The following is a 20,869-nucleotide window of genomic DNA, read 5'->3' on the forward strand; positions in this document are numbered from 1 at the left end:
TTCTGGAGCTCACCCAGTCACTCTGCAAGTCTGACCGCTTACAGTGCTTCATTAATTAGTGGTCAAACCACTGGCTTCAGAAACCATGTGGGGCAACTTTCACAACTGAGGCTAAGAAATCCTAGGGGCCAGCAGGAAGGTGTTCTAAGAGCCTTAGAGGTTCCAAGGGCTCCTGCCTGAAACGGAGCAAACGAGGAGAGGTACAGCATCATGCTCCCCCTCGACTCCGTGCGACATCGTTGGGAATTAACCCACTGAGACAGCTGTTCCTCCGTCCTCCTCTCCATCCAGCCCAAGACGCTTTCTGAACACGTTTCCCGTCCGTGTCCAGAGGGTGGCGCTGCCCGCCCAGCCTTGGCCCTCCGCCGCGTTCGGCTTCCCAGCCGCTGCGGGAGCGCCCCGCTAGGTCTCCAGCGGGCCGTCGGGGGCCACGCGCCCGGTAGGGGTCGCTGCGGGCCCGGGCGCGGCGGCTCCCTCCGCCCACCCGGAGGCGGCTGCAGCGAGGCGAGCCCCGCGCGAGTGCAGTGCGAGGCGGGCCGCGGGGAGGGAGGCGCGAAGAGGGCGCTAGGGCGGCAGCCGGTGGGAGCCGCCGCCCCTGCCCGGCCGGGTCCCCGTGGGGCGCATGGGGCGCTTCGAGCCGGGATCGCTCGCGGGCCCCGCGCCCAGCTTGCTGCTGTCCTGAGAAGCTGCGCCGGGACGCCCCCAGACCCCGAGCTGCCGGGAGGATGACCATGGCCGGTGGCAGGAAGGGACTGGTGGCCCCGCAAAACACGTTTCTGGAGAATATTGTCCGGCGGTCCAATGGTAAGAGATGCATTCGGATTTGTTACCCCTGCTTTTTATCTGTGCCTTTATTGCAGACGCCTCCCGCCGCTCGGCGCCAGCAGATGCAGCAGAAGCCCGGGGCTCTGATGGGAGCCGCGGCGCGGGCGCTGGGGGCTGCCTCCCGGGGGCTAGGAGAGGTGGGCAGGGCAGGGCGGGGTCTGATGGGCCCCCATCCCAAGAGGAGAGCTCTCCTGGGGTCGCTTTTTGGGCCTTTCTCGCACCTTCTCGGTCTCATCTGCAGGGAGTGTGACAGTTGATGAGCAAAGTACTGGGAAAAGTGATGGGAAGCTGGTCTCATTAGGAACGGCAGCGCGTTCCCCCATCGGTACTGCCCGCCCCTCCACTTAGGCTCTCTGGGTTCTCTGGCCGTTCCCCACGGCGCCGCCTCTACCGGGAGAGAGCCCCAGTAGAGACCCGCGACTCCGAGTCCCGGCCCCCGAGGGATGGGCGGATGCGGCTGCTTCCACCTTCTATCCAGGCAGCTGAAAAGTACGAATGTAAGAACGTGGGAACCTAGGGACGGGCTGCAGGCTGCCCGATTCCACCTCCTCAGCCACCCAACCCTCCGAGGTTAAGTGAAGTCTCCTGAGGGGCAGGGTTTCCTGGTGGAAAGTGGAGGGCACAAGTGCAGAGCTGGCCAAGTGGTCACAGGTACAAACCTGTCGTCGATCCTCTCTTCCAAACCACAGCAGTGTTTTATGTCTATAATTCTTGCTCCCCTATACATTCCCAAACTCACCAAATCTGTAAATGTATCTATTATTCAATAAGGTAGTGCTCCCAGATCCTCTCTTTCCTAGCGGCTTTAAGACGGCATGAAGCGGTGGGAGGCGAGAGTCCCAGGAGCAGAGATGGAATGGAAACATTTCAAAAGCCTTTAGTACCCACAGCAAAGCTTCCTGGCGAAAGCACTTACAGAGCAAACAGGAACCCAGCAGTTGGAAGGTGCAATGCACACCCGTTCATCAAAGGGCTAAAATGAAAGAGGACAAGCCTAGAGATGCTCTTTACAGGCTCCTGGACCACTCTCATTCCAGAGACAGATGACATTCTGTTAGGAGGAGGTGAAGAGCCAACTCAGGAAATGGGCTTTAAAAATGTGTAAATATCACCATTACGGAGCCTTAAGGAGCTTGTGTTAAAACTATGTGCTTCTATTGGGATTTAGTTAGGAATTCAGGGGAAGGGCATGAAAGTGACTTATGCTACTAGGAAATACTCTTTAATTTAAAAAGTGATCTAAGTTTATCTTATAATAAAAAACTTAGCAACTAGGATAGCAAATCGTCATGTATTATTCAAGTACTTACAAAAATGATCATTTATCGTGTGACTTGAAGAATTTTGGGTCAATCACCTTTCCTTTCAAGGACTTCCTCACTCAAACTAAGGTGGCTTTTAGAACAAGGTCACAGCCATTACCTGGGGAGGGAAGGGGATGATAATTACTACATGAACAGCCACAATGAACCCTTCTGCCATGAAAAAGCTGAAGCTGTTCGTGGCTTAAGTAAAAATCACCATCTAAGAGTTAATTTGCTGTGATTGCTTTGTTGTTGGCCTGTTGAGGGAGATGAAGAGAGTCTTGCTATTTGGGGATCCCATTGCCAGTGACATAAACTTTCTCAGAAATATCAATGACAATTCCATGTTTTAGTGAAGAGTCAGTGTTCTTTAAGTTAGAGGTGAAACTGCATCTAACATTTACCTTATTCTGTTTTTGAGTGGAGAGACTGGCAAGAGAATCTTAAACGTAGCAATCACAAGGTTCCTTAGGCTTGCTGGAGGAATTTAAGAATCCTGGAGCTAATACCACAATAAAATAATAAAAACCATGAATTCTGGAGCTGACACAATTACAAAAAATCCTGGAGCTGAGAAGGCAGAATACCTTCTAGCTTAGTTGATCTTCTTGGACACCCCCCTTCCCCCCACTGTAAGCAGGCATAGACTGTCAGTAGAATAAGTGCCTGGCAGCGTTGTTAGCACTGGCCTTTTAATTTCAGCACCAGTTCCAACAGCTGGACTCTGATTAACCAACCAACCAAACAACATCAACAACAAAACCAAAACATCTTGGGAGGAGAGGTGGATGAACATTTAAAATGATCTATTGTTTCAGAAAGACTGTGATCTTGAAATGTGGGATTTAAGTTTTTAGTGACCCCTTTCATTGGATTTCCTGAACCCAAAGAGAAAAAACAATTTGGACTCTTGGAAATATCACAGTATCTATAAGCATTATGTTATTTTACTGTGATGGAAAAAAATCTATTTAAAAATATTGATTGTCTCCTAAAATCCACCAGCCCCTTTTGGGGGGGGCATTAAAGTGTTTAAATAGCATTTTACCTTAAAATAGCAATACTTTATTTATTTATTATCTTTATTGGAATATAATTGCCTTACAGTGGTGTGTTAGTTTCTGCTTTATAACAAAGTGAATCAGCTATATGTATACATATATCCCCATATCTCCTCCCTCTTGCGTCTCCCTCCCACCCTCCCTATCCCACCCCTCTAGGTGGTCACAAAGCGCCCAGCTGATCTCCCTGTGCTATGCGGCTGCTTCCCACTAGCTATCAGTTTTACATTTGGTAGTATATATAAGTCCATGCCACTCTTTCACTTCATCCCAGCTTACCCTTCCCCCTTCTCATGTCCTCAAATCCATTCTCTACGCCTTCATCTTTATTCCTGTCCCGCCCCTAGGTTCTTCAGAACCTATTTTTTTTTTATTTTAGATTCCATATATATGTGTTAGCATACGGTATTTGTTTTTTTCTTTCTGACTTACTTCACTCTGTATGACAGACTCTAGGTCCATCCACCTCACTACAAATAACTCAATTTCATTTCTTTTTATGGCTGAGTAATATTCCATTGTATATATGTGCCACATCTTCTTTATCCATTCATCTGTCAATGGACACTTATGTTGCTTCCATGTCCTGGCTATTGTAAATAGAGCAAAATAGCAATACTTTCTGATCATTTTATTGGGTATTTTCTCCTAGTGGCCCTATGCAGTATTATTGTTCCTCTTTTACAGATCAAAAAACTGAGTCCCAATAATATTAAGTGACTTATTGAAAGTGGCAGGCAGACAGTGCCTGAGGCAGTTCTTTAGAGGGGATCATTCATCCTTCTTGTAGCATCATTGTTTCTCCAGCCATTATGACTTAGCCTGTGGAACTGTTTTTATCATCCTTAAAAAAACCTCTCATTATATGCTAATGGATAATAGAACTGGATTTTTTCTGGGGCATTTGAATATCTGGTGTCTGGGAAATCATCAGACTGTCAGCTGAGACAGATCTTAGGTGCTCTGTCATCTGCCTTTCCTTCTCTATCATTGTATAAATGAAGAAATGAAAGCAAGTACACTTTCTCAAATACTTAAGGGCAGAACTGATGAGACCCTAAGCTCCTTGACCCCAGCATCACGTTCCTTATGGTACACCATGAAACGACCTTCCTTGTGTTACCATTATTTTCTCTAGAGGAGCACAGTTTCCCAGTGGAGATTAAATAAAATGTTATAACAACAGGAACAGCAGCCATTTTGGCTAACAGCCATGCCACCACATCCAAACACAATAATAGGGCAAAGGAGAAGCTAATTCTGTTTCAAGGAAGGACAATATTTTCACCTTTGTCAATGGTTTAGCTGGAGCCATAGGGAGGATAACGGCACTTATCTGTGCACCCGTTGTAAGGTATTAAGTTCCTTTTCATGGAACATCCCTTTGATACTCATAAGCCAGCAAAGGAGATGCAGTGTCTCCATTTTGGATTTCAGGAACTAAGAATCCTCAGGTTAAGTAATTTACCTACAGCTGGTTAGTAAGAGGCAGAGTTAGAAAAAGGCAGTTAGAGGCAGCTCAGGGAGTAGTCAGCAGTTGTTACTGGTTTGTTCATTCAACAAAGATTTATTGAGCATGCTTATTGGACACTGGGGATATAGTGGAAAACAAGAAATCCTCCTTACCCTTAGTAAGTTACATTCTATTGAATCTTGGTCCAAGGATCCTGCCCCTATTCCACAATGTTACCTGGCTGCAACTCTTATTTAAACCTGACGTTGTATTTTGAAAAAAGTTTAAAAGATTACTGGTCTTGGTGGGACTAAAATCTAGTTTAACTTTCTTTGATATATTCTGAAACCATTTGAAGGTGCGATTTGATAATTATCTTTTTTTTTTTTTTTGCATAGTTGTAAGTAATCAGCAGGAACAATTAGCACCCTAGATGGGGTTTGATTTTGCTTATGATCGTTTCAGATCCTTCTATGGACTTCATGGCCACATAGGCAAAGCCAGCCTGTTTCTCTTTATATTCATGGTTGGAAAGTGTTATTCCAGAATATTTTTTGATGGTTGCTTAAATCGGTAGGCACTTACTGTCAGAATGCTCACTGAAGCAAAGAGATCTGTCTTAGGAAGGCTGGCAGGCCTCCGTGCCAGGAAACTACAAAAATATTACCCTAAATGGTCCCATTCTAGGCGGAACATATGTTTTAGTGTTCGGAAACCTATATCAAACAATGGTAGGTGCCAGTTAAGAACCCAAGCGTGTTAGCAGGAGTGAAGCACAACACATTCTGGCACAGATTTATGTACATGTGTAATTTACAGATTGCTAAATCAGCTGTGTTTTTGTAACAGTTAAGTTGGTTCAGGTTGTTGATGTTAAGTAGTTAGCAAACAGGGTGAGAGCCACGGGTAATGTTGTGTCTCAGAGAGGGGCTGAGCCGTGGGAATATTTATAAAACAGAACACTGGTTAAAATCCATTGTTACTCTGAGTGGGCAATGGGTGATAATCTGGATTACTACCAGTTCAACAGAACTTGTTTTTTTCTTGTAATATGTTCTAAGATGACCTTCAACCCTGGCTCAGCTGTCTTTCTCTGAAAGAGTCACAAGTTTAATCTATTGACTGACATTGGCTGGGGGATTGAGAGGAGGAAGCCTTGTGATTTAACGTAAGGCAACAAGGTTTCTAAACTCCGTGATTTTTATAAAATCCATATATTTTAATAATCTGTCATAAAAGAGTAGATGCATTTGAGGAACGCTGCGGTAAATGGAATCTTTGGCTTCGCTCTTTCCAACACCAGCTCTTCATTTATGATTGGGCTTCCATTGGCACTGGTTTCTTCAGCATTACCTTGAAGCTCCTCAATTCGTCCCTTCCTCTTTATTTTTTGTTAGTTAATGGCTTGTAAATGAACATTTAAAACACACTTTAGTTATTTATTCAAAGAAGCCCTTTATGTAAAGTGAGGATATGCTTTATGCATTCAGGGTATTTGGACCAGGCTTGTAGTTGTTTTTTTCTCTTTAAGTGGTTACACCTATAACTGGTGAGAAAGAGAAATAGAATCACAGAATCTTAGGTCTGAAGGGACATACTTTGCAATTCCTTTTCCAGTGTTTGAATCTTCTGCAGAGCATCCCTCCCATTCACTTTTCTTTCTTAAGCAACTGTAATTGTGAACCGGTTTCTTCCCCTCCCTTCCCTGCTTCCCTCCTTCCCTTCCTCCTTCTTTCTTTTTATCGTCATTGTCTGATCTCACCAAAATCTGCCCTCTTACAGAAACTGCTCATTCCAAGTCTGCCCTGTGGAACAAAACCTAGCCCACTCCTCTTTCCACCTGAAAACCATCTTTTCGGTAGTTTAATAACAGTTATCTTGTCTCCATTCCTCTCCCTTGTTTTTATAAAACCTTTTTTATTGTTTAATACCATAATAAAAAAGCACACAAAATAATTTTGTGCAGCTTAACACATTTGTATAAAGTAAATACTGTGCTGTCGCCACGTAAGTGACATCTTGCCAGCTCTCCAGAATCCCTGGGACCCTTCCTGTTCCCAACTCTGTTACTCTGTTATGGTGATCATAATTTCCTCATAATTTCCCCCCATATTTTTACCACCTTGTTTTGCATTCCTGGACACTACGGTTTATTTTTGTCTGTTTTTGAGCTCTATATGTGTGGGACCATACAGCACGGATCCTTTGTCAGTTGGAGATTCATCCCTGTCGTTGCATGTACTGTCATCGGCTCATTTTCACTGCATAGTACTTTATGGTATGACCGTACCACACATTGTATTTATCCATTCTGCTGTTGATGGTCACGTGTTGCTTTGTAAACTGGCCCCCTTACAGAGATGGCAAGGAGAGACGGAAGAAAGAGGCAGACCACTCCAGATTGGTAGGTGGCAGGTTTAATAAGCAAGGGAACTTACTTACCAGGCATGTCGTGGGCACTGCAAGACGAGTAGATCTCTGCACCCACCTGCCAAAACTGAAAGTTTAAATAGAGGCCTTAACTGGGTTAAGTCAGGTATTCAGTCTACATGGTCTCAACAACACCTTCCTCTCTCCTTGGAACCGCTCCTACTGTGGGAGTGGTGGGCAGAGTGTACATTCCAAGGACAGGGGAGGGGGTGAGGAGTCTCTGATTGCCTGAGTCCGGTTCAAGGGTCAACTAGCGGTCACGTCCTCTCGCTGACCTCCTCCAACAACGTGTGAGTCGTTACCAGATTTTTGCTATTATTGATGCTACAAATATTCTTGCTACAAATATGTCTTTTGGGCATATATTGGGTGTGCACTCTCACTAGCAGTGTAGGAGAGTTTTCATCATTCCACAACATACCCTTGCCAATACTTGCTATTTTCTCCTTAATAATGGCATTGCCCAAACAATCTAGTAACCAGTAAAACAGAGTCACTTAGGGTGATGTTAGTAGTGAGTACATGATCAAAATGAAATGAAAACAGAACTTGCCCTTGTCCTTTGGGAGGCTTCACTATCTACTGTGTATTTAAATGTTATTACAGTGTGAATTCCCTCACCTTAATGGTAAATGATACGACAGACTCGCACAGTTAGAACTGTGTGCAAAGGACACATGCAAGTGTGTGTGTGTGTGTGTGTGTGTGTGTGTGTTTGTGTTTGGGAGACTCATTTTCTTAAATTGAGAAGCCTTGCGGACATATTGTGTAAGAATTGTGAGCTGGAAGTGAGAAGGGACTAGGAGGTGAATGACATGTTTATTTTAGTGAAAGAAATAAAACAAAATGACTGAAGGAGGGGTGCCGATTTCATGGAGGAATCAAAAAATCAAAGACAAATTAAAATGAAAAGCCAAGAATAGCTTATGGTTCGGTTTCATAGACACGGCAGACCTCCTTTGTGCCACATACTGTGCGAGAGACTGGGACTCGCAAAAGTGACTGAGATGTTTGTGAAGTTGGGGCTCATTGAGGAGCGCGTGATGAAGATCAACGTGCATTGCAAACTTGCCAAAAATTTAAGAGACGCTATGCCAATTCAATACTCACCACACATTTTTTTTCCGTTGTAAACATCTCACCCCAAATGATTCTGAGATTTTATATCTATTTAATTTTTTTGTGAGATTGGATATGGGATAACCAGATCCCTTACGTTGACTTAAAGGGGAAGATTGCAGGATGTGTGAAGCTTTGTTTTGCTGTGGTGGAAGTTTTCTTAACAACCTCTCACTCCTCTGGGATGTCCCATTGCCCTGTCTTCTTTGGCACGAGGTTTTGGGTTGCTTACCCATTGCTGTGCCTTTCCAGCCTTTCCTAGATGCTGGAATTTGTTTGATGCCCTGGCTGTTCTCTGTGCAAGTGCAGTCTTGCTGAACAGATTGCAGTTTGGCCAACTTCCGTGTCTCCCTCAGTTCTCCTGGTCTCGGCTCTAACAGTCATGTGTGGCTGTTAAGGACAAAACTACTTAGCTCTTCTGATTGGATATTAGAGAATTATGCCAATTATCAGAATTGGTTTGCTTACTCATCCTAAGATTGTTCATTCTGTCAATTAAAATGACAACTCTTTTGATTAGTCCTATGTTGCATAAAACTGATGTTCTGAAATTAACAGAGTCAATCCTGTAATTATTAATGTTAACAATTAACCGAGAGTGCCTCAAGGCTCTCATTTCTCATAGCTTCTTAAAGGGTCTATGATGACATCAGATGCTTCTATAAAGAAGAGGGATGGCCTCTTGTTACTTCCTTCTTCCCTTAAAGCAATGATGTAGGCACCCGCCACCAGCATTCTCAGAGGGCTGGAGTCAGCATTTGAAAGATGATGCTATTTTGGCAAATTTTACCAGTATTTTTCTCCTGCTTAACTTAGGTTTCTATTAAGAGTGAATTTGGAAAGCATATTTTAGAGTAGAGCTTTATAACTATGGCAAAGAAAATGGAGTTGAGGGATAAAACTAGATTTATTTCATCTACATGGGTTTCTAAGCTTACATTTTCTTTACTTTTGTTTCCTCTCAGCATTATTGGGACCGAATTGATTAGAGTTCCATGCTGCAATCTTTAAGGTTGTTCTTTGAGTGTCTACAAGGGCCAGTGCACTGCTTACCTTCTCTGTGCCTCCCTCGGGCCATTCTCTTCTCTTCTGTAACCTGTTCTGCATCCTGGGAGGCTGAGCCCCACGGCTTATGTCAATAGGCTCCCTTGCTTCCTGGATGGCTTCACAGCACCATGAGATGGGGAAGGAGGGGTGGGAGTTTGTAGTATTTATTCTCCTCGTTTCCTCTCTGCAGGGTCATCATCGTAGCCTATCTGTTTTACCTTGATTAAAGGTTACATCTGCAGATTGCTCTCTTTGGGTTTGGGTAAACCTCAAAATTTGTAACTGTTACTAACCCTGGGGGTCCTGCCATCCCTGAAGTTTTCCTCCGTGGTGTGCTGGGGCAGGTGCAGCCGGCTGGTCCTACCTCTGAAGATCTGGTTATGCCCATCTTTTCCCTATTTCTGGTTCAGGGACTTCATCTTGATAGCTTGAACTCTGCCATCTGGGAGTATTCACACCTCAGAAATTGGCAAATGGTATAAATCGGGGATTTTTCTCCCCCAGAGAGCTATACTAGTTGTAAGCACCAATTATAATTATTGGTTAAAACCATGACCTTGCACAGATTAAACAGCCTTTCTCACGTGTGCGCCTGGCCGTGAGCCAAAGGTTCTACATGTGTCATCTCCTCTCATCTCACTATGACTCTGCTGTGGGCACTCTCACTGTTCCCACTGCAGAAACTCAGGTTTAATAAAGAGATTAAGTAAATTGCCTTTGGTTAACTTCTAGTGGTAGAATCTCTAGGAACTTGTTAGGAATGCAAATTCTTGGGCCGTACCTTATATCTAGTGAATCAGAAACTTGGGGGATGGGGCCCTGTTACCTGGGTTTTACTCAGTCCTACAGGCAATTGTGGTGGATGTTGCAGTTGCAGGACTACTGCTTCCGAGCCAACCCCATGCGTCTCTTTACTTGAGGGGTAACTACGTGGCTGCCAGGGTGTATGGATGGAGGAAGGCGTGTGTTCGAGGGTGAGTGGTCTTTTTCTCTATAGACTTTCAACTGGTTTCCCAGTTTTTGCTCAGATCTCATTCCTGCCTCAGGTAGTAGCTACTAGCATTTCAGGGTCCTGAGTCTCATTAAGCCCCCTCCCTGTCCAGCTCCCTTTGGAATTTTAAAATTGGCTTCTTCTGCTGCACATCATCCTCCATCTACTTTTCATCTTCCAGAAACTGAGCTCATGCCTGCTGGTGACTCTTGTTGTTGTGTGTATATCTCTTGAATTTCTCAGCTATCATTCATGAATGAGGAAGTAAATGCATGTGCTCAATCTGCCATTTTGAAACAATCATTGGTAGCGTTAAAAGACGAAGGAGAGGGCTTCCTTGGTGGCGCAGTGGTTGAGAGTCCGCCTGCCGATGCAGGGGACACGGGTTCGTGCCCCGGCCTGGGAAGATCCCACATGCCGCGGAGCGGCTGGGCCCGTGAGCCGTGGCCGCTGAGCCTGCGCGTCCGGAGCCCGTGCTTCGCAACGGGAGAGGCCACAACAGTGAGAGGCACGCGTACCGCAAAAAGAAAAAAGGAAAAAAAAAAAAAAAAAGACGAAGGAGGTCCTAAATTCTAGTCATTCTCGTTCTGTCAGGTAAAATTCCCCCGGATGCTTTTCCCACCTGGCTAGACCATCCAGGGATAGTGCTCCTGCCCAGCTTCACTCACTGTGCCACCTTTCTCCGTTATTCTTGTCAAACGATAAAACTAAAGCAATTTAGTAACGACTTCGATGTCCTTTATTTAAGGGAAAACAATCCATGGACTGGGGGAGTGCAGGGCCTTACCAGCCGTGGAACACTCTTCCCGAGGGATCTGAGGCAGGAGCGGGTTTTTTTTTTTTTTTTTTCGCGGTACGCGGGCCTCCCATTGTTGTGGCCTCTCCTGTTGCGGAGCACAGGCTCCGGACGCGCAGGCTCAGCGGCCATGGCTCACGGGCCCAGCCGCTCCGCGGCATGTGGGATCTTCCCGGACCGGGGTACGAACCCGTGTCCCCTGCATCGGCAGGCGGACTCTCAACCAGTGCGCCACTAGGGAAGCCCAGGAGCGGGTTTTATAGAGTATTAGGAGAGGCATCTCAGAGCCGGGGCACGTTTGCCTGGGAGGTTGGGGATTTCCTTCGCAGGCTAGCCGGTCCTGCTTTCCAGCTCCGGCGTTGGAGGATTGTGACCAGCGTTAGGTTTCCTTGACAGTGAGTTGTTTCCCATTAAGTGCAGGCTGACTTAGGTTGAGGTCTGTGATGTGGGCCACTGGAGTGGCCTCTGTTTCGTGGGTCCTGATACAGGAATTAACTTTGTCATTCTCTCCCCCAGCTTCACAATGCCCGCCTCTCACTTGTCTCTAGCAGTGCCTTCTCTTTGAATGTTCTGGTTTTCTTCTCTCTCTGTATCTCCCTCTGGGTCTCAGTCTCTCCCGTACCGTCTCCGAGGGTCTTGAGCTCTCTCCTCACTCACTCTCTGGGTCTTGCTGTGGGTCTCTTACTCTGCAGTGTCCTCTTCAGCTCTGCCTCATGCTCTGTTGCCCGCCCCCCCCAGGCTCCATGCCTCTCCATCCCCTCCCCTCTTCTCTCCTTTCCTCATCTCTGTGTCTTCCTGTTTGTCTCTACCCATTGCTGCTTGCCCTGCCGCTGACTGTCTCTGTTGCTGCCATCTGTCTTTATCAGTCTCTGTCTGTCATCTCTTTCCATCTGTCACTGTTGCTGTCTGTCTTTGTAGTCTCTGCCTCCACCTCTCCATCTCTGCCCCTCTCTTGTCTGTCCAGTGCTCCCCTCACGTTGCCTCAGTCTCTACTCTTTTGTGTATCTGTCCGAGGTTCCCATTTCTCTTCCAAGATGGCCTTTCTCCACCTACTCACCAGCATTGCGCCTGGTCAGCTCTGCCGACTTCTCAGCTTCAGGGTTTAGTTTTTGTTCTGGAGAGAGAATTTGATTGGCCCAGCTCTGACTGTGGGTTGTTTGGCCAGTTGTCCACTCCTGGTCTACTCTGCTGTGTCTGGGTCCTGGATGGGGGAGCACGATGTGGAGTTATGTGATATACAGATAAAGCTAGGCAGGGAAGTTGGGTAGAGCTTTCCAGTGGACAGAAGTGTCCCCTGCACTCCTGTAATGCCTGGGACAAAGTAGATACTCAAATATTTGTTGCATTAAACTAAGCTGCTCTGAGATTCCTTCCATCCACCCTGATGCTATGCCCTGTCCTCACTGAGCCATTTGCCATGAAAGTGTTAAAATAATACAGGAGGTAAATGTAAAACCAACCTTAAAAAATCTTTTTCTAGTACCATTCAATATTTTTATATTGCTTACTTTAAGCCACTTTTTTTTTAGTTCTGGAAATGAAATTTTTGTGTTATTCATTGATGGTCTAGGAGTTTTGTTTAAAGTGCATATAATATGTACAGATGTGTGTTAAGAAATTATTATGACTATAAAAATGAGAATAAAACACCTGGTTGACTAATCTATTGCACCACTTTTTAGCACTTGATCAGACAAATAAATGTTTCTTAGCAGTAATTCAACATATCATTGACCTCTTATTAAGTAAAATATCATTGAGTAATGAAAACGTCTATTTCATGTATATTCTCATTGGCTTCCATTCTGCTTGTGAAACGAATTCATCTGTTTTTATTGTTTTTACGCGGGCCTCTCACTGTTGTGGCCTCTCCCGTTGTGGAGCACAGGCTCCGGATACACAGGCTCAGCGACCATGGCTCACGCACGGGCCCAGCCGCTCCACGGCATGTGGGATCTTCCCGGACTGGGGCACGAACCCGCGTCCCCTGCATCGGCAGGCGGACTCTCAACCACTGCGCCACCAGGGAAGCCCCTGTTTTTATAGTTTTAAAATCCTTTAATTTGATGCTGAATGAAGATGGAAGTCAGACTTTTGAAACCACATACTTAGGGGTAACTACCCAGTCAATGAAGTGTTTGAATTTGCTTTTGAAATTGAAATGTCTCTCCCCATTGCAATTTACTGACTTAATCAAAATGTATTTCTGTAGGATATTAAAATCAGAGACAAAGCAAACACCTATTAAATCTCTTGGGAGTTCAGTTTGTCTAGCGCAAAGATTGGGCCCTTGACAATTTGGAAGAGTCATTTTCATGGAATTTTATTGTTGAAAAGCCACAATAGAGCCACAAAATGACTTTTGCTGATATTAAGATTTTAGATGTACCAAACTGACTTCGCTTCTTCTCATCCCATCCTCTCCATTCTCCCAAATATTACCAAATCTTTTGATCTGTCTTTTTGTTTCAAAATTTTATTGATTCATTCATTTAGCAACCACATTCCATGCGTGTGTGACTGAGGCCCTTGGCAGTGAAATATTAGTGTTTCTTAATTAGAGGCAGGGCCAGGACTTCTAACTCACAATCCCATTCTCTTTTCACTGCATGCATTTTACATGAAAGAATGAAAGCATTAATTGGAAAGCACTTTGGTGTCATTGGGGTCCATTGTCGTCCTCTGCCCTCTCATACTTTTGTTGTTTAGAAGGAGTGAGCCTGTAAGTGAAGGGTGAGGTGATCTAAGCCACTAATTACCACGGGCCAAAGTCCCCCCCATAATGTCACTTGAGGTGCGATGGAAAGACCCATCCCCATCTGCCTCCCCCACCCACCATATGTCAACACCTTCAACATTAGGGATTCTGGGCATCAGGTTAAGCATTATTCTGTCCCTGGGGTCCTGTCTTAAAATTCAAACCTTCTGAGAGAGGTGATACTTTAATCACTAACAGCTAACTCTGAATTTGTTTATAAGACAGTGTTTTTCCACAATGGGAGAAATAAGTTGATCTAAGTGACAGAAAGCTCAGAAAAGAGAGAAAAGTACAGAAAGAGGAGATGAAGTATCCCAAACTTAATCTGCTTCACAATCTTGCTTAAGCCAGCTCTTCACTATATTGTAAACATTGTTGACATATAACATACAAGTGGCAAAATCCTCTAGTAACTGTAGATAAAAGATGACTAGTGCCCAAGGAGAATCTAAAGACCAGTTGTCATTTCTAATTGAGTCCAGAATTTTTTTGCCTACTAACATTTCAGAAACAATCCAGGGGAGATTGCAATTTGTGTGAGTTAATAATAAAGATGATGATGATGTCAATGACAATGGTAACATCAGGTATGCCTGGTACTGTTCTAAGTGCATTCATTCATTCATTCAACCAACACTCATTCAGTACTACTTCCTATGTGTAAGGCACTGTTCTAGATGTTGGGCATTCAGTGGTGAAAGGAAAAAAAAAGGCACTCTCCCTCATGAAGCTTGCATTCTACCAGGGAGGCAAATAATAAGCAAACAAGTAGATGTATAACATGTCAGATGGTGTAAAGTGATTGGAGAAAGTAAGGGAAAAGGAAACACGTGTTGTCAGGTGGAGTTTTTTTTTTTTTTTAATTAGTTGATTCATTGGATAGCTATAGGAAAGGGACTAACAATTGGCAAATATGCTAAGAGTCCTACATTTGGTTAGGTGTTTTTTGTTTTTATAAAAATTAATTTCTGGTATGGACTTTATTTAGGTTCAGGTAAATAAAATCATTGTTTCCTGGTCTTTGTCTAGTGCTTATATACATACCTCTTGTCCTCTTCATTTATCTCAATCAGTCTTGTATTGTTCTAAAAGAAAAAAAAATATTTTTACTCAAACCTGCTTTTTGTAAGAGCGCTGATATCCTTAGTAAATCTATAACACTGAAAGTGTCATGAGGATGTGTTCTCTTCTAAGAAAAATATCCCGAGTTATTAGAAGCATATTGTGAAATATTTACTGTAGCCCTCTAAATAATCGGTGTTGGCAGGGAACAATAAAGTTGTGTGAACGGCTCGCTGAATGTAGCTTTTATCTGTGTAATTGCCCAAACTGAGTCACTTTTCTAAGTCATTGCTTTAGTTAGTTTCTCCTTTGTTAGTTGTGGTAATTATGATGAAAAGCAATTTTCTAATAATTTCTTTTTAGACTATCTCTGTGTTATGCTTTATGGGCAAATGGTAGGTTTGGGATGATTTTGACACATCTGACTACCGCCATGTGGTTTGGCTCATACCCCATCCTCCAAAGAAACTTTACATGCTTGGGGGAGGGGACTCTTTCAAATGTTTAGAGGATGTTTGTTTTATTCTACTAACTGGAGGAAAACGGGTGTGTGGGCTGAGAACGGTTGAATTTAGGAAGCCTTGCATTTAATTGCGTGCAGTCTGACAGCTAAAGACCCTCAGGGAGTAAAAAGGCATCAGAGGGAGACTGTAGAATCTGGTTAATTTGCATCAAAGGCCTGGAGCCAATGGGAACTTGCAGATGAGAGCCCATGAATAAATTATGTCTCCTTCCTCAAGCAAGGGCAGCCAGGTTGAACCCCCATGTTTTACTGAACAATGTGGAAGAGACTTGATCAATTCAGAAAATATGAATTTGGAGGCAGGCTTAGTGCTTCAGATGGGCCACTGGCTGATTGGAAGTTACACATTCTACCTGAAAAACCTGTATATGTGTACACACACACACACACACACAAGATATGTATGTATATGTCAAGAGCATATATCTTACCTGAATTTTATTGATTCCAAAGACAGATTTAGGCATTTTCTGTATATATAAGTGGGCACACCAATATATGATTTATCGCTACTGTAGAATCCCTTGACAATACAGTACTTTTTTTTTCGGTACGCGGGCCTCCCACTGTTGTGGCGTCTCCCGTTGCGGAGCACAGGCTCTGGACGCGCAGGCTCAGCGGTCATGGCTCACGGGCCCAGTCGCTCCGCGGCATGTGGGATCTTCCCGGACCGGGGCACGAACCCGTGTCCCCTGAATCGGCAGGCGGACTCTCAACCACTGCGCCACCAGGGAAGCCCAGTACAGTACATTTTTACATTAATACTGTACATCACATCCTGTCTCCAAATCGAAACAATTCCACTGAGCAAAAGCCAGATACAACACGGTTCACCTGAGATGTGAGTATCACGTCCCACTGAGTCGAGTTTAGAAGGTGTTTCTGCTATTTTTAAAGTGACCCAGGCTCTACAGAGTCCAGCGTTTGGAGAAGTGATGTTTCAAGGTGAGGGCTGGTTGATGACTCCACATGGGTGTGAAGCTTGCCAGGTTGCAGAGGTGTCTTCCTTTCGTTCTTTGTTATGAGCCCAATTACTTAGAGCATCAGATTTTATTACTGCCAGAAGCATGGAGATCTTCTAGTTTGCCCCCATCGAGACTCACAGAGCTGAAGTGACTAACCCACACAGCTCATCAGGGGCAACACTGCCACTAGAACCCAGCTTGTCATTGTCCCCATTGTTACTCTTTCACATGGTGCTCTGGGAACCTAGGGGATAGCTGGGGAATGGTGGATTAATAAGGTGGCTCTTACCCCTCGTTCTTCCACTGACTTTCTTTGTTGACTCGGTTCCTTGGTGCTTCTCCATGTCCTCTCAGGGCCTTTTTCTTACTAGGTGGCCTCTGCTTGTAGAGTCTCCATATGGCCTCTCCACTGGCTGGACTTCTCACCTGGCAGCTCAGGACTCCCAAGAGTACAGAAGCAGAAGCTGCTGGACCTTAATGCTTATGGGATTGGAGTGACATCCATTCTACTGCAGTCTGTTGATTGGAGCATATCACAGACCCACCTAGTTTTAAGGGGGCAACAGAAAAGCGTGAATGCAGGGAGGCACAGTTTATCGGGGGCTACCAGTATAATCTCAACTGTTTATAGTGATGCTTTTTTTTAAATAAATTAATTTTATTTATTTATTTTTGGCTGTGTTGGGTCTTCCTTGCTGAGCACGGGCTTTCTCTAGTTGTGGCGAGCGGGGGCTACTCTTCGTTGCAGTGTGGGCTTCTCATTGCGGTGGCTTCTCTTGTTGCAAAGCACAGGCTCTAGGCGTGGGGGCTTCAGTAGTTGTGGCACACGGGCTCAGTAGTTGTGGCTTGCAGGCTCTAGAGAGCAGGCTCAGTAGTTGTGGCGCATGGGCTTAGCTGCTCTGCGGCATGTGGGATCTTCCCAGACCAGGGCTCGAACCTGTGTCCCCTGAATTGGCAGGTGGATTCTTAACCACTGCGCCACCATGGAAGTCCTATAGTGATGCTTTGACTGTACCAGCTACCATTGAGTCAAGGGCCTGAGACATGTAAGGGGTTGGTCTTTCTAAAAAACATTTTTTTAAAAAAGAAGAGAGAAAGTGAAAAGGTCTGACAAAGCACTAGTAGTGTTCTAGAAGGGATTGTATTGTCTTTTTTTCTGTAGGTATTTTGTGAAGACTGTCACCAGTGTGATTCAGTAGTGCCAGGAGGCAGGAGAGCAGATGCTTTCTCAGTACCCTTTGGAGTATTAGAGGTTTGCTCCTTGTTCATGTGTCAGAGCCCATTTTATCCTCATTGGAGACTGGCTGAAGGAGCCAGAAGAAGGTCAAAATACAGCATCAGCTTTTTTTTACTGTTCAACTAGATTAGAGAACATAGCAGTGCTATCTGTCTCCTTCCTCAAGCCTAGGCGTTGGCTTCTAGGCTGTGAGTTACTGACCTACAACTAGGCCAAGAATCTGACGGCAGAGGGCTGGCAGGGCCTGTCGCAAGTACGTTCTGAGTGTCATAAGGAGACAAGTAGCTCAAGCCCTCCCTCTCTTCTCCCACCACACTGGGGCTCAGGCTAGTTTGAGAGGCCAAGACACACAGAGTGGACACCTCTTGCTCTTAGTATGCCTACTGATAGCTTGATGACTCTACTTAGGGAGGTATAAGTGAGGGGGAGGGAGAAAGGGGTCGAAAGTATTCATTACAACATTTCTTTCTAGCGAAATGCCCAGGTGTGGAAGGGTAAGTGTTGCCTTCATAAAAGCCCTTTACTAAGGTAGAGCTTGATAGAGTTACTGTATTCTGCCTAAACTAGAGTCCCAGAGTACTACCAAGGACTCTGAAGGCGTCTCAGAATTTGTGAGCTCTGGTTCTGCTGATTCTGTTAAAGATTATTGCAGAATGTCATACAGTTAAGAACATTGGCTTTGGCGCTTGTGATGGTTAATTTTATGCGTCAACTTAACTGGGCCATGGGATGCCCAGATATTTAGTTAAACATTATTGTGAGTGTTTCTGTGAGGGTGTTTTTAGATGAGTTTAGCATTTAAATGAGTAGATTGAGGAAAGCAGATTGCTCTCCCTAATGTGGGTGGGCCTCATCCGATCAGTTGAAGGCCCAAATAGAACAAAAGTCTGACCCACTCCCGAATAAGAGGGAATTCCTCCTGCCTTACTGCTTTTGAGCTGGGACATTGTTTTTTTTTTTCTTGCCTTTGGGTTTGAACTGAAACACTGGCTCTTCCTTGGTCTTGAGTCTGCCAGCTTTCAGACTGGGACTTATACCATCAGTTCTCTGGGTTCTCAGGCCTTCGGACTCGAACTGGAACTATACCGCTGGCTCTCTAGGGTCTCCAACTTGCCAACTATAGACTTTGGGACTTGTCAGCCTCCACATGCACCAATTCCTTATAGTAAATCTCTGTCTGTCTTTCTGTCTCTGTCTCTCTCTCTCTATATGTCTATATATATCTCCTATTGGTTCTGTTTCTCTGAGTAGCCTTGACTAATACACTGTTAGATGTGAGACAGTACCTGCTCTATTAGATGTGTGATGTAGGAAAAGTTCCTTTGATTTTCTAAGCCCTCTTACAAGATCTATAAAAATGTGTTAATACTAGTGCCTGCGCACCTGATAGATGAGTATTAATACATGTAGTCTTGGTGGTGATGATGCTGTCTTCATAGATCAAGAATGTTAGATATCCTAACATTTCTCAGTTTAAAATCTTCAAATCTCTGAGATCCGGATCTGGCCAATTCTTTTTGTTTGGTTTTGAGTTTTTTTTTTGGCCGCGGCCTGTGGCTTATGGGATTTTAGTTCCCTGACCAGGGATTGAACCTGGGCCCTCAGCAGTGAAAGCGTGGAGTCCTAACCACTGGACCGCCAGGGAATTCCCCAGATCTGGCCAATTCTGATGCAGTCTTAGGAGATTACGTTATTTTTTTTGATATTTTGTCCATGCAGTGGGTTACTTTCCCAATTGTTTTGTTTGGCTTCAAAATAAGTTTTCATTTACTGAGCTTGGAAATAGTAAATAATCTGAGTCATTTATGGTTGGATGTGGAATGCACAGCTCTCCATTTGGCTAGAAGATCTGTGTCACTTCACTAGAGCCCTCTTAGCTGGCATTCTTAACCAGCAGGAATATAGCCAGCTGCCTGGAGGAATGAAGGAGCCTTGGCTCAACCAAGTTGCTGTCATGGAGTCCTTGCACCAGAATTTATGCACTTTTTTCAGGAGATTCCCACTTTCTGAGCCCGTCTGTTCTTATGACAGATACACTTCTGGAGGAATGATGGCAAATTGACTCAGACCCACCTAGGTCCACTTCTTTATTTTATTTAACAGATCTTATCTCTCCCTCACAAGCTCCTGCCCCACTGACCAGCAAGGGGAAATTAGTTAGTGGGGAGACTCTGAACCTCCCAGCTAGTATCTCAAGCTCTTCCAGTTTAGGTAGTCTTTTGGGGCAACTCGGTTTGTGTTCAGATGCCGATTCTATCCACCCCATATGCTTCTCTCCACATGGTGTGTGTGGTGGAGGCAAGCACTTGCGTCACCTCTGGGACCTCAGATCCCCAGATGCAAGGCCTTATTTTCCCCCACTATTTCTTTGGATCTCTGGCAATGGCCCCTGGTCGCTGGGTGACCAGTTGATCTGTGGGGCTCAAGTCTGCAGTTGGTGAACTTATGTTCTGTTCTTTGGATCGAACAGAACTTGGTGCTCTGCCCCAACTCAGCATATATTCTCTTTCTGTGTGTGTGTGTGTGTGTGTGTGTGTGTGTATATGTAACTTGACCTAATCGAGGCTCTCACTGGCCCTGATAGTTTCCTGAACCCTCAAATTAATCTTAGGCTTGGGCAGTTTGACATGCAGCATTTGTCTACATGGTCACCCCACTCCACTCTGATAACCATCTGCTTAGGCAACTACAGCAGCAGTGGGACAGTTGGAACCTTCTGGATCCTTTCCAGACCCCATAGGAGCTGAGGGAGGCTCAGGAGTGCTGACAGGACCAGCACCTTTGAGTCACCAGTGTGGTGGTCTCTCCCACCCCTGAGTCTCAAATGGAGATCCAGACAAAACATCTCCCCTCTCCTCCTCCTCTCCTGTCCTTCCTCCTCTTCTATCATTGTGTGGAAGGAGGACTGCTCTAGAAATAGGTTGGCACACTAAATTTTAAGAAGTAAGAGGTGATAGTTTACAAGAGAGAGAAGAGACGAAACATTGGAAAGATAGACAGGAGAACCCAAGCATTTAGAGGAGGAACAATTCATTCCACCCACATCAATATTTCCTGGGGGCATCATTGTATATTACAAGGAAGAATCATAATATAGGATGACAATAATGGTAATGGTAACTCACAAAGGTCTCGTTATACTTAGCATTTTTACAGGAGGGCACATCAATCTAATGTGTTGCAAAGATTTTCATAGAAATGGTCTGATCTTAGTACTTAGTGGAATAAGAAGGAGACTATGTAATATAATGATTAAAAGTATGGATTTTGAAGTCAGATAGACCAGGTTCAAATCCCA

General features: G+C 44.7%; 1 protein-coding gene across 2 annotated transcripts in view; it reads left to right on the forward strand.

Annotated features, from left to right (window-relative positions):
* Positions 1-725: 725 nt before the first annotated feature.
* Positions 726-20,869, forward strand: part of KCNH1 (potassium voltage-gated channel subfamily H member 1) — a gene marked incomplete at both ends in the record, with an annotated part of 411,965 nt that continues 391,821 nt past the window's right edge. For both annotated transcript variants that reach the window (XM_082657054.1, XM_082657055.1), the window contains one exon: positions 726-804. In XM_082657054.1, coding sequence (XP_082513180.1) covers positions 726-804 — 79 coding nt within the window. The remainder of the gene's footprint in view (positions 805-20,869) is intronic.

The sequence above is a fragment of the Grampus griseus genome, assembly GCF_964374135.1.
Source record: "Grampus griseus genome assembly, chromosome: 1".
Lineage (NCBI taxonomy): Eukaryota > Metazoa > Chordata > Mammalia > Artiodactyla > Delphinidae > Grampus > Grampus griseus.